At 37.4% G+C, this 15,141-nt stretch overlaps 1 protein-coding gene across 1 annotated transcript in view; it reads right to left on the bottom strand.

Moving 5' to 3' along the window:
• The window catches only part of LOC118557055 (KH domain-containing, RNA-binding, signal transduction-associated protein 2-like), a 76,521-nt gene that overhangs the window by 48,847 nt on the left and 12,533 nt on the right, over window positions 1-15,141 (bottom strand). The window contains exon 2 of the mRNA XM_036126015.1: window positions 5,424-5,551. Within this exon, the coding sequence (XP_035981908.1) occupies window positions 5,424-5,551 (128 nt within the window). The remainder of the gene's footprint in view (window positions 1-5,423; window positions 5,552-15,141) is intronic.

Here is a 15,141-nt window from a genome sequence, read left to right as displayed (position 1 = left end):
TCAGGATAAAGGACAAGATACCACTTTACAATAGGCCTTCCATTATAGATGATTAATAAATGGTTTATAACTAGGTAATTAATTAATCTGTATTCACTAATTCAGAAATGTTTCTTATGCATTAATTAATAGGGAGGAAGAGACACAACTGACAGGTTTGTGCTTACACTGTAGTAACTTGAACTCTGAAATGTTTGATATAAGCAACTCTAGATAAACTGTATAGTTAAACAGATTAGGTTCACTATTTGGAAAGAAACCGGTCGTTTTTTTCTCTTGCTCGTACTTATTTAATTCATAATAAACACTTATAATTCATTAATAACATAGCTATAATCTTATTAGTCATCTATCAGGGGAGCCTTATTGTAAAGTTCTACTAACATCAATAATACATGTGATTTTAGAACCTGTTTTACTCTGTCTGCAATGAAAACATTAACAAAGCAGAGTAGGGGGGTTCTCATTTTTACGTTGGAGCTCAGCACCAACTCATGTTTATGTTAAGTTACAATCCTGACACTGTTTGAGGTGACTGAATAACGTGCTGATCCAACAAGTTCCTCTTCAGAAGAGTTTTGTGTACAGGTGGAATACTCTAAAGTATTGTGAGTCTTCCCTAAAATCTCATAGTCCCTGTTCTTGACCAAGAGGTTTTAACTGCTCTAGAGCATGGGTAGAATTAATTTTAATTATTGTTCACTTACTGTTATTTGTATTCATTGCTTAGCAGTTGTCCAATCCTAACATCAAAAAATAAAGAAGGGGCATTTTTTTTATGTTAAACTTTGAATGTATATTTTAAAGATGAGTGCATTTATTTATATCAGCTGATTTCTTAATTCGAAAACATAAAAATGGCTTAGTAGAAGCATGTTTTCAATTCAGTCTCAGAAGATCATGATTCACATTTCAGCAGGACTTGTGCAGTCTGAACTCTATTTCTGTTGAATGGAACAAGAACCTGCAGAGGCCTTTTAAAAAGTAACATAATGTTTTTTTTCACTGCAGCAAATAATTGCATGTCATTCAACAACCAACCACTGTTAATTAAGCTAAATGTATTTGCAGATTCAAATAATTACCCTGAGCAATTCAACCAGTGAACTTATCTAAATCAGCATAACTGAAAAAAGGTTCACACAGCTTACAATTTTAATGAAGCCGAAATAGATTTGCAAGTTTAAACAATTACACAAAGGAGCTCAATCAGTTATCAACTCCAAATGAGCTAAATAAACACAGAGGGTTGCACAAGGGGATCTTAATCAAGACTACAAAGTAATGTTAGTAGAACAAATAATGTTTTTGTACCTAAATTTCCATTTAAAGGGATTCAATTTTATTGTATCTTTGCAGTTGATTCTGTTTGCTTGTTCCCCTCTGTTCTATTTTTATATTTCTGGAATCTACAAGACATTTTTGCAAAAAACAAACAAAAAAATTCTAATGTTCTTTTCACATGTTAAATTCATACAATTTAAAAGGTTTCTAGCACATAGTAGTCCTAAACATTCTTAGGTTAATAAAAATGTCTCGAAATATTTACTTCATACATAATCTATCATAATCATGATTGCCTGCAATCTTACAAACAAAAAAGACAGCAGGTTACTTACACTTTCTAAACCTGATGACTTCTTTTTTAATAAATCGGCCACTTATTTAAAAAAATGCCAATATTCTATTTTTGCCACTATTTATATTGCAAAAGTATAATTTCCCCATTGTGCTGTTTTACCATGAACATAACCCTACAGTGAGCCGGAATCACCTCCTGTTAAACAAACTAATATGTGGAATAAGTAGAGAGAAACTGGCTGGTGACCAGCATGGGTCGATTTTATGCATGACCGGCCCTGATAGGAGATCAGACAGTCGGAAACAAAAACAATCTGATCTTTCTCCCAGTCAGTGAGCCCACCCTATCTAACACATCACAATAACACAAGTACTCTTTAATGTAGTTATAGAGGGAAGATGACAGCTATTTTCAGCATCAGTGAGGCATTTAGATGAAGTAAAAAGAAAACACAAAAGCTGTTTATAGAAAGCAAATCATATTTTTTATGAAGGTATCCCTGCAGTAAATAAATGGAAGCAGAAGGTATGCCAGCAAAGTTGCTCTAATTAATCTTTTTCAAGAGTCCAATTCTAGATATTATGAAAAATGCTACATTGGAAAGTAATTCTACTGTGGTGGCTATTAGTAATGCTAACCAGTCCAACTGGCCTAATCTTCTTGCTAAAGCTAAAGGCAATTTAAAATGTCAGCTCTGTAATCATGTTTGACTTTGGATAAAATTAATATTAAATTTCTGTGTCCATATTCACAAAGATGCCCGGCCTCTCGCCCAGTGAATGCTGGACATAGGCACCAGCAACCCCCGCGACCCCATGAGGGATTAAGCGGGTCAGAAAATGGATGGATGGGTATTCACAAAAAACCCTACTACAAGTGACATCATTTTTGGAAAAATCTCAGAATTTGCACAATTCTTTGCTTTTTCTTAAAATTTTACCAAAACCGCAAGAAAGCTCCTAAAGTGGAAAAATATGAGAAAAGGATTAAGAATTATGAGTAGAGAGGACGACTATCACTGTCTAGAGCCTCAAAGCTCTGACGGCACGTCTGGTATAGTGGCTCCTGTTGGGAGGAGCTACTCTGTTCTCTTCCTCTGCCGGACTCTTTGTAAAATGGCGGATGAAATCAAGAGAGGGGCTTGTGTTTATTTAGTGAATAATATAACATATTCTGCGTTGTGTCTGAATTTACCACAAAATTCAGAGGCGTTTTGGGTTTGGTGAGTTTCACCAACTCCTGCAGGAGCTGCGTGTTGATGATGGTCGCTTTCAGCACTAATTATGTCTCACCCAAGCCCAGTTTGACAACCTGCTGACTGGCATCAGCACCCCCATCTCCAGCCAGGACACCAGGTACAAGTGCCCCATTTCAGCTGAAGTGAGCATCTGTCTCAGGTTAGTGTGCATCATTCAGGAGGCTCGATGTTAACATTTATCAGTAATCCTAAGTAAAGATATTTTTCCCGTTGGAAAATCCCCCACTACATCACATAGCGGAGTCTCTCTGATTGGTTGACGCTCCGCGTCCATCTGCAAAAGTTCAGATTTTCCAGCTCTTGCGTCGGCTGCTCTAGAGGCTCACGAAGCACATCAAGACAAACGCGCAGCACAAAATGCACCAAAAGCTTCAAAAGCGCAGCGCAAGATGCGCTTCAGGACCTCTCAAAGCCCCCTGAGGCGCATCCACCATCGGCTTTGCATGTAAACCCGATGGCATTGAAGCTCAAAAGACGTTTGGTCTGAACGCAACATAAGAGCTGTTTGTGTGATCTACCACCTAAACATTGGAGGAAATGAGCACATAAACAGTCATACAATTATTAATATGTAGATAAGATTAACTTTATCATCTAAATAGGGGGAAATTATTTAGCTTCAGCGACTTGACGGGTTAAATGTGTGGCTCCAGTGACGTATTTTTATTGAAAATAAACAAATAATTTGAAAAATATTGAATAATCATCATTAAAAACTGGAGAAATATACAAAGAATATAGTACAGAGAATTTTTTATGTTATGTACAGAAAGGCGGTGAATAAGAAACAATTTAGAAGAAATGGAAAAAGTGGTAGAAAAATAGATACATAATTACACACTTTAGACAAAATAAAAGAGGTGAAAAGGTATTTTCTATATTGTACAGGAAGATGTCAGTAGCCTCAGTGGTCATCTAGAACTTTGCTTGTGTGGTGCCATCTCCGCTCTGGCTTTTGATCGCTGCACAGAGTGCTTCTCACTTTCCAGGCTGGTGCATAAAAGCACCAAGACGCCCAGAGAAAAGGACGTCTCTGTTTCAATGTCTGCCTATTTGTGCCGTGATCCACGGATCAATTTCCCTTTCAACACTCCTATGTTCTCCTCCCAGCTCTGGGTCAAACTTTTTGCTCCATTTTATGTCGATCATTTTGCCAAATACAACCGCTTTATATAAGCCGGCAATCCCAGGAAAATGCTGACAGTGCTCATAAATTTCAAATGTATGAAGTAGTAAAATGAACACTATGGCAACTAAACACCAGTAAATCAAAAATGATGATGAGCATGTAAATGAGGTGCATTCAAACATTTTAGTGCTGTGTGACACATTTTTAATTTAGCTAAGTTTCATCATCATGTCACACATGTCTTAAACCAGTCTAATCAGTTAACTTCTCTGCTTTGATCACAAGGAGTGTTTTTTTGGGGGCCAAATATATCACATTTTAATAGATCTTGAAGAACCAATGTTAAATCATATGGAACAATCTGTTTTGTAAAAGAGTAAATAAAATAGGCTGTAGTTCTTATTTGGGTTTATTTGTACGCTAAATACTTAATGCAGAGAGACAGCTTTGTGACAAGGGGCTGTTGTTGAAAAAAAAAGGTTTTACTGAGAACACTTTATTGCTAATTTATTTGAAAACTAGAAAAAGTTAAAAAAATATTTTTTTATATTTCTAGCAGAGGAATTGAAGATGGTTAAAAATTCTATTTGAGTTTTTTTTAAATCTGTGACCAGAAATCAGACACAAAAAATCTCACAATTGAATATTGATTAATAAATAGGAAATTCAGCACACTGAAATCAAGACTGTTACTTCTTCCCTCTCTGTTCATACATTTTCTTTCAAGTTTAGTCTTACATGTAACACCCCACCCTAAAATAAGTATTTAACTGATTATAATTAAAATTCTCAAACTTTCTATTTTTTTCTTTCATATTGATGGCTGTAATGAGTGATAACTGTAATTATCAACAGCGCAGAATGACACAGGGATGTAACTAATGAAATGGCCTAGAATCAAAGACAGTGAAAAACGAATAACATGAAAAATGAATAACGTAAAGCGTGAAATATATTCATACCTTGTGCATGAATCCGTGATCGGAAATGGTGCTTTCAATGATTACAGAGGAAGTAAAGCTTTTCGCTTTTGCTCAAAACGCTCCATGCTGCTAAACTGCCTGCTGGAGAAGTCTCATTAGGCTACATTTCAGACTTTGCCAGTACAGACGTTGCATAACTCAGAATCCTGAGCACTGTGTCACAGTGATTTATGACCACTGTTCTTCACTGTACCCTTGGGTGCTTTAGTCTACTGAAAACTTTGGGTTTTGATGACTACATCAAAATAAACAGAAAATGTCCAGGAGCTTTCCATACGGCGGTATCAAGCTCAGGGGGATTTTTAAATTTTAGTGTTTGTGGGAAGGTGCAGCCAAACAAGGAAGCCCAAACCGAAAGCCTCCATTCAGCAATCAACCACTGAAATCACAGCAAATATAACACACAAACAAGCACAGAGAACTGACCTCACAGCTTCAGCGTTCAAGTGATTTCAAGCAGCAGTTCATTACCTTTGGATACTGTTGGGCTGGGATGAGAACTCTTTCAGAGAGCTTGATGTTTTTATTGCTGATAATATCAAGATATTTCTTCGTGTCACCTTCTTTTTTCGGGTCATCACCTTCATACTTCCCAATCTCTGCAGAAAAATGAAACAAAATTAGAAAGGAAAAAAAATATTGGTTTTGTGAATTAAAAACACACACATGATGACATGTTCAAATCTAATTTGACGCTGTTCTAAAGTACCAAAAGTTAAATAGACTTAAAATTATAAATAGATAACAATGTTTTAACTAATAATTCTTACTTTACTCTGTTGCTTTATAACTTGGATAAAATTGGAACAGAAGTCATTTTGGTTGAATCTCTATATGATTTGGTTGGGTTGTTTTAATTTCTTATGGTTTTTTTTTTTACTAATAATACTTGTCGCTTTATTCTGTTTTTATCAAGTGTTTTAAACTGCTTACTAATGCATGACACTTGCACCGATGGTTTTATGCTTTTACTAAACCCTTTGTTACGGCTGCTTGTGCTTAAAAATAACTATGCTGCTTCCCTTGACTAATTTTATTTGTATTATTGCTTCTTTTCTGTTGCTGCTTCTATACTGCAAAGGACTAACACAGCCCTAATATGTTGTTTTGACCCCTTGTTTAATTAATTTAATTTTCAGGGTGCCACTGTACAACTGGCAAACAGAACTACAGATGAAAACTGGCTTTTGACTAACTCTGGCCTGTTGCAGGTGTACTGTCATCAATATGCATTGTCCTGGTAAATAAATCAAATAAAAAATAAAATAATAAACCGACCACATATTTTAGCATATGAATTTGATCTGCTTGTCTTGTAAAGTGCCTTAAAAGCATCTTCTGTGAAATGGCACTATACAACTAAACTGGATTGAATCAAATTGATTGGAAATATGCTCCCTTTGCTTACTTAACGACGTGACATCACCCTGTTGGCTCTTAAATTGTAATCTCATGATCCAGTGATTCCAATCAACACAACAAAAGCCTGCAGTCTAATCTTTGTATGCATCTTCTCACTTCAAAACTCACTGGTATTCACACACCACAGAGCCAACACCGATGTAAAAATAACCGTATAAATCAATACTATCGGGTAAAAGTTATTTGCTTAGAATAATAACCAATCTGTAATATTTGGTATTAAGGTTATTGTACAGGAAATTTATTCTAATCAAAATGTAACATCCGTTTGTAAAATCTATTGGATGAAATGCAATACAACTGGGGCACAAATGATGTGCAACGCTTCTGCTCCGCACCCATGTGCTTCCTGCTCTGCTGTGTTTTGGTCTGGCTGGTTGTATGCTCTGCGCTGCGCCACTAATTAGTAGGAGCAGCGTCACCTGCGCTACCCTGATTACCTGATCAGTGTGCACCTGTGTTCCTGACTATATATCCCTGCCACACGCAGCCACATTCTTGAAAGCCATTGATTGAGTAAACCATCCAGCGATCTTCGCCTGCCTCCCTGTCTGTGACCTTGCTTCGTGTTTTGGATTTCCAAGTTGGCCTCAGAATCGTGGACATTGACCTCCTAAATTGTTCCCTTACCAGGCCATTTGCCTTGCCCATGTGTTACCTCTGCCTGCCTTTGGTTTTAAACCATGCCTGGATAATGGACATCCCCCTGCCTAACCCTGTATCTGTTCAGGGTGCACAGATAATGTGCTCCAACGTCTTCCCCAGCATCAAGTCGGAGCCTCTTGACCCACTGATCGGTTCCAGCTCAACCTCTCGAACACTAAGAAGGTTAGTGGCTGTTGTTCACTGCTCAGTCTATCTCACTGAGTTGTTACTGGCCACTAACCTCTCTCTCTCTCTCCTCCCCGCAGTAACCCCTGAGTAGTCTTCTGGCAGTTCCCCGACAGTGATAGAGAACGTTTTTCTTAATTTATTAAAACCAGTCCTGTTGTCTGGCTGAATTATCGGGTCCTCTATCTAGGCATTACAAAGAGAGGAAGCATATATTGTCTTTGTTTTTATTTATTTTAGCCCTTACTCAAACAACCAGAACACCCCCTGAAAAAAAAAAAAAATAGATAAGAGAGGAAATTTATCAACGCTATTTGCAGTTGCAAATGGTATGCAAACTTAAGGCTGGGTATCATTATCATTTTTGTAACTAGATACAAGGGTAGGTGTGTTCCTAAAACTGAGCTGCCAAGCAAATACAATCCATCTGCACTGTCACAGTTGGGAAATATTTTATTGATGCATTATGCAGGGATATATTGAGTCCAGTCATTACACAGTATATTTGCGTCGATTACATCTAGAGGTAATCTGACCAGCCAGATTGATAATGTGTAGCACTCTACATTCTGCACATTATCAATCTGGGCCTACTCCCATCGCATCCATTCGGGCTTTATAAAAATGTAGATCCTTCCTTATTGTGCAACATGGGCAAGGTACACTGAGAAACCTTTACTCTCCTCAGTGGTTTTCTTGATACTAACAGGGACATGGGAAGAGAAGGTTTGTTTGAGGGAACAGATAAGGAGGAGACAACAAGGCCACAGTTGGTCCTAAAACTCTTTGTTCAAGTGAAATTAAAGTTTTAATTAAGTTAATTGTCCTAAATGAGTCACATGAGTTTCCTAACATTTTAAGTGCTCTTGAAAGGGTATATTTTATGCATCCTTATAAAGAAAATGTAGCATTAAAGCATCTTAGACTATGATTAAATATCCAAATAGACATGATACTACATAGATGTAGTTCCTGTGAAATTAAATTACAGTAGAACATTTTGGCCACAATCACATGGTTGAAAAAAAATAAAGGAAGACCTTTGTAATCATGTCTGTGTTTGTGGTAAAGTCAATAATGACTGGTAAAGACGTGCAATAAAAAAAGTCCTGTATAAAAGTAACTTCACTAAAAGTGTTACTAAAAGTAACACTGTAGAAAAATTATCTTTCAATTTGAATACAAATATTGTCTATTTGATTTCAAAGACAATTTTTTATTTATTATTAATATCTAGAGATTTCTGATGCCATGCACTTTAATCGACCATTCCAGTCAGCAGGTTTGAGGTGCTTTTCCACATGTTTGCCCTTTGTTTCACACCTAACCCACCTGGAGTGCTTGTAGCCAAAAAGTTCAATCTTAATATACTCTTACAAAAGTATGCAGGTCAAGTTAAGGCCACAGTAGGGTATAGCAAAATTGGCATGTTCACGTTTGTGATGGCAGAACAGAAAAGGCTTTTTTTTCCTGGGATGCCTCCCACACAACTGGTTACCATGCTGATGGGACTTTAAACACTTGTTCTAGACAAAGATTCTACATTTTGCTGCAGTTGTCACATCGGTGGATGTGGTAGCAAAATAAACTTGGGTCTTTCCAAATGTATCATCATTTTGTCATTGACTATTTAATTATTGCTCTGACTGTGTTACTCATGTAAAACCACATTTAAAAAATCTTGGGACAGACATCAGAAAGCACTAAGCATGCAAAGAGTTACATATGTTTGGGACGGTAACAAAAAATGTCATTGCAACCAAACAGGAAACAGGCTAAAAAGGTTTTACAAACTGCCGGCATTTCTATCAGCAGGGGATGGAGACACATCAGACTTTGCTTCAAGCCCATTTTCATCTTTAGTCTATATAATAGGTTACTGCAAAAACCAAAATGAAAAAAAATTTACATGTAATAGTATAAAAACAATTTGAAAATCTTACACTGTACCCCTTTGGAAAACAAATCAATATTTTTTTATTTTTTATAGAAGTATATAAACTTGTTACAAATGAATCAGCAATGTATGCTAAAACCTCCATAAAAGTGCTTTCACATGTCTCCTGGAGAGGCTGTGAGATAAATGTAGTATGTAAAGTCAGTGGACCAGTCAATGTCCAGTCACCTGCAACTGGGAACAGATGGTGTCTAAAACCTCTCGTTAAATATCACAGATAATCAAACTGGAAGACTCACAAGCCTTTTATTCCTGAGCGCAGAGACAATTCACATCATTATTTGTAGCACTTTAGTGTGACAAGAGTCCCCAAATACAGATACTTCCAAATAAATTGGAATGTCACTGAAAACATCATTCACTTCAGGGATTAACTCAAGAGGTGAAACGTATATACTGTAGATTCATTACATACAAAGTAATTCATTTTGAGAGGTTATTTTTGTTAATTCTGATTATTAAGGCTTGCAGCTAATGAAAACCAAAACTTAATTTTTGCATGAATGTGAATATCACTTAAGATCAATAAAAAAATGTAACTACAGAAAAGTGCAGCAACTGAAAAGTGTGTTCATGTAGAGTTCAGCATATGCACTCAGGGCTTCTTTGGGGCTCCTTTGGCTGCGTGGCATGGAGGCAATCAGAATCTGCAGGTGTTGAAGTATAAGGAAGCTCAGGTTGCTTTTTAGCGGCCTTAAACTTTTTTTGCATTGTTGACTCTCGTGTCTCTCGTCTCCCTCTTGACAATTTTTCATAAATTCTCAATGGGGTTTAAATCAGGTAAGTTTGTCGGACAATCGATAAAGTTTTTCAGCAGAAGGACGCATGAAAGGCGCTAAATTATCCTTGTATATGGTGATGCTGACTTTGGACACGAGAAAACACAGTGGGGCATAATCGTCAGTGGAGATGACTCTCCAGATTATAGTAAACCTTCTTATTTGTCATCAACATGATCTTCAAACCAGGTCGGTAGAGGCCCGGGTACACCGCTGGTGCTGGTGAGTGACAGGGTACAGATGGATATTGGGCTACTGTTGGTCAGCACAGAAGAAGCAGAAACATACATCTCCATATGCAGAGAGAGAAGCAGAAAGCCAAGAGTCTAGGACTTTGACTATGTTGGGACTATGACAGGAAAAGCTAGAGAGTTGGCTGACATAATGAAGAAGAAGATGAACATACTGTGTGTTCAGGAGGCTATGTGGGATGGAAGCAAAGCTACAAGCTTAGGAGCATTCAAGCTATTCCACTACGGTGTGGATGGGAAGAGAAATGGTGTGGGAGTTATCTTGACAGGAGTTTGTCAGGAATGATCTGGAGGTTTGTGAAGCAGCAGATTCTCCACTGGATGCACTAATGTCAGATGAATCTGACCTCTGTGTTCTTGTATAGTGAAGGACTGTTCAGAGTTAACATTCAACTCTGCTCCAGTTCACGTCCTCTTTGAGCCTCTTGGAACCAGGTATTTTTCCTCCGCTTTGCCTCTCACATGCGAAGCACCTACATCCACTTGAATGCATGACAAGCATTGTGCGCCAAGGCAATGGGTTTCTTATAAGCTGATCTTTTTGAATCAACAAATAGGCTACAACCTGTAAACTGCGGAGAGGTCAGCAGGGGGCAGGGATGTGGCTAGAAGTCCCGGTACGCACCGCACACTAGAAAAAAGTCCCAGTATGCTGAGGGATAAACTTTAGAGGTGCCAGTACTGTGTACCACTCCGTATCAGCCCACTACTGCACTAATGTCAGTACATAAATGTGTTGGTGTAGTGCCATGTTTCCACCTTTCAACACAGATTTGGATCTTTTTTAATTAAAAATTAATTAGTGCTTTTGACTAAAAAGTGTATATCTTACAAATACACCTAATATTAATTTATAGTTGACTATAGTAAAATGTGTAATTGGCCAGAAACATGATTGCGCTTTTGAACAACGTTTAATGAGAAACCTTTATTCGACCCAGCAGGCTCTCTGTAAACTCAGCAGTCAATTGTGTAAAAGAGAAAAGGAAGGAAATGAGCTTACAATATTTAATCTAGAGAAACGTGAACGCTGCTATCATCTCTGTATAGTACGTGGTGGAGAGCAGAGGGAGCCCAAAGATGAAAGTAGTATGACTGCACTTTGAAGGTCACTTGTTTCAGTCCTCCTGTCAGCTTAAAAAAAAATCTCATTTAGGGGGACTGAATGAGTAAAACCTTCTTTCAGCTTTTCTGGTGCCCCTGATCCCCTTTGTTTCAGTGCCCAGACTGCATCAGCATTGCTTCTGAGCAGGCTGGGGTGAAAACACTGTATCAATTGCACAGCAACCAGATGTATGTGTGCAATTGTACAAGTTAGGAGAAGAAAAGAGAATTTGCTCAGTCAGCCTGCTATGGCTTAAGGTTAAACACATCAGCTTTGGCCTGTATGCAGTGAAACAGAGCACCAGAAGAGACCAAATATCAGTTTGAAGTGCATTTATCGAAGAACTGTGAAAAAAATTATAAATCCCTTATGAAGGAAAGTTGAGATGTTTTTCTTAAAACGCCACACATATCTACATTTTTTATTTAATTTCCTTATAAACTTAGCAAATACTGGATATTCAGTGTCTTTAATATAGGAAAATGTCAAATTTTATACTAAGAATACACTTAGAAATTTACCTATTTGAGCATTGCGGCTACATGTAGAAGTATTTTAGTCATCTGTAAGTCTAAACTCATATTGCACTAAGCTCCAGCAATTAACTCTTATACAATGCATACTTCACACATTTTTAAAATCGGTTCTTTAAAAAGACACTTGGACTACAATTTATCTTGTAGCTTAAAGATCAGATATAGCAAAGGATTGACAAACTTTTCCTTTATGTAAGCAGAAAGCCATGACACCTCTTCATGTTGAGAAAACAAGCCTCTACTGAAGACTGTTTTTATACCCAATCTCAACACCCTCAAATGTCAACACAAACAAAGAAACCGGTTGCAAAAAAAAAAAAAAAACAGGATGCAGAGTTCGTTAAAAGAAGGCTTTCCTCTCAATATTAAAACTGACATAAGCAGCATTGTTTCACAAAACTGGATTAATGCAATATGGAAACTGTAACATACAATGACGTCATTTAACGCCATGTAGACATACTATTCTTGTACATGTTGGGTAAGTATATCAGGGTTTCTCCTGCATCAGTGGTCCTCAAATCCAATCCCCGAGGGCCGGTGTTCTTCAACTTTTACCTATTAATCTGCTTCAACACACTGGAGTCAAATAATCCGGTCATTACTAGGCAGGGCAAGTTTATTTCTAAAACACTTTTCAGTAACAAGACAATTCGAAGTGCTGTACATGAACAAAACAAAAAAGAAAAAAAAAGAAAACTGTAAACTAAACTGTTCTAACTGTAATAGAATAATTCCCTGAATCTGATTCACACACAGCTTCAATCACTTATTCACCTCGTTCACTTTGTGTTTCTCTGATAACTTTCTTTTTGGTACAATTAGTTTTATGTAGTGTTGATTCAGGCAATATATCAAAATTCATAAATTATTTCATAAAGGTCATTTGTAGTTCCAAACACCTTTTTTCACTGTTTTTAATTACTTTTTTTCTCTTGGCTTCTCTTTCCTACAGCCTGGGTCACAAGTGTATGAACAAATATACAAATAAGATGATGATGACCCACTAAACCCCCCAAAGACAGACAGACACACACACACACACACACACACACACACACACACACACCCTCAACCCACCACCATGGTTTGAAAAATCTTACAGGAAGCACTGTTCCTCCTTCACATATGTAAGTTATTACTCACATTCAGAGTCCAAATAGATATTTTGTTTTTTGACCATCACTTTCTGAGCATAAATACAATTTATTAAATCTATAGTTGGTAATACTGTTCAAATACACTTTATTTTACACTGGGTATAAAATAAAGGGCCCTTCCATCCTGAAAGTAGTTCATACATTATGTATTCACAAAACGGAGGTTAAAAAAATCATTCTCTTTGGGAGCTGCAGGCCTGTAAAAACTCTAACCAATTTCTGCCATTGGGTCTGAAAGGCATGGATTTGTCAGTTTTGTTCCTGCTCGCACCCATAGACATTATATACCACCCTCCCCTCCCCCACTTCCCTTAAGTTCCAGCGGAATAGGCTTATATATTGGTTGTCCCCCATGGCAATCACTACGACATGCTCATGTAACACCAGTGTACATGTTTCTTCCTTCCTAGTATCCGCTTGCTAGCTGGTCGTATGTATCTGGTTAGCTTAGCAGCTAGGTTACCAGTTAGCCGTTCATTTTAGTTCCGCTGCTCTCGCTGTAGACTTTAAACATGGCTGAGAGTTGTAAGAATCAAACCGTATACAAGTTTATTAGAAGAAGAGGAAGACCTCAGTAGAAAGATATAAGAGCAAAGTGGATTTGGTCTTATACATAGTTATTCAAAATGAGACTTGGGGAAACTTCCGGAAAATCCTTTGACCCTAGCTTTAAATGTAATGCCAGCAACTACATATGAATTTGTTTTCAAAATGCAATGACGTTGGTCAGTAACAACTAAACTGGATTTAAATGAGCCAAAAGAAAAATTTCACCACTGTTGAGCACTGTCTGTAGATCAAAACAAGATGTCTTGCAAGGCATGACTCTCTACCACCAAAATCTAAGCACCAGATCAGTTATCAGTTTCAATTTTACATTTTTTTGTCAAAACAAGAATGCCCAGAATGTAGGTGAGGGTCACACAGGGCAGCTGACAAGCCCACCGGGATGTATTTAACAAAACTAACTGTGTTAGCTGAGCTATTGGCTCCTCATCTCACATAACTTTAACTAACGCCTGGCCCATTGCTGGTCAAACTCCAACATTTACCACAATTCTAACATTACATTGAATAAAACCAACATAGCAACACAAGTCAAACAAGACTGTCACACTAAAAGTTCAATTCAGTTCAATTCAACTCAATTTTGTTTATATAGCGCCAATTCATGACGCATGTCATCTCAAGACATTTTACAAAGTCAAATTCAATCAGATTATACAGATTTGGTCAGAATATACAGATTGGTCAAAAATGTCCTATACAAGGGAACCCAGTTGATCGCATCAAAGTCCCGACAAGCAGCATTCACTCCTGGAGAAGCGTAGAGCTACAGGGAGAGTCGTCTGCATTGTCCATGGCTTTGCAGCAATCCCTCATACTGAGCAAGCATGAAGCGACAGTGGGAAGAAAAACTCCCCATTAACGGGAAGGAAAACCTCCAGCATCAAGTCAAATGTTTGTTTTTGTTGCTAACCTGTCCAGAGGAGAAAAGCCAGCACTGAGTTAAACTAGAGCTCCTTCAGCTCTCGAAGTGCTCGCCGCCTTGTAAAAGCCGAGGCCAATGTTAATCCTTGTTTTGTCTTTTTCCTTATCTGACAACTTATTTACCAAAGACCTTTGTTTTTTGTGGGTTTTTTTTTCTTTTTTTCTATTTAAAATAATGAAATTTCTCTTATGGCTCTTTTAAAAATGTCTAAACCACATTGAAACTGATCATAGTTCCATCCCTTACCACGGGGCTACATTTGTCCTAAAAGTAGAAAGTTTTGTAATTGCCAAACAAGCAGACGTAGAAGCTGAATGTATCATCATAGCTTACATGAGGAATAATCTTTGAAGAGTCTTTATGTTAACATATCGAACACTATTATTATTTTGTTTGGCCATTTTTCAGCAACACAGTTCAAAAAAGGAAAACTCTTTTAGATGGCTTTGTGGTTAATGGACTGAATTTCTAAAAGCACTTTTACAGTTATCATGACCACTCAAATCACTTTACAATGGCACCACATTCACCTAATCACACACACACACACTCATACACCAATCAGCAAGAAACTTGGTGTTTGGTGTCTTGCCCAGGATCTCATTGACATGTAAGAGCAGGAAGCTGAAATCAAACCCACAATTTTTGGATTTGCA

The sequence above is a fragment of the Fundulus heteroclitus genome, chromosome 22 (genome assembly GCF_011125445.2).
Source record: "Fundulus heteroclitus isolate FHET01 chromosome 22, MU-UCD_Fhet_4.1, whole genome shotgun sequence".
NCBI lineage: Eukaryota > Metazoa > Chordata > Actinopteri > Cyprinodontiformes > Fundulidae > Fundulus > Fundulus heteroclitus.
This window is presented reverse-complemented; position numbering and strand designations above follow the sequence as displayed.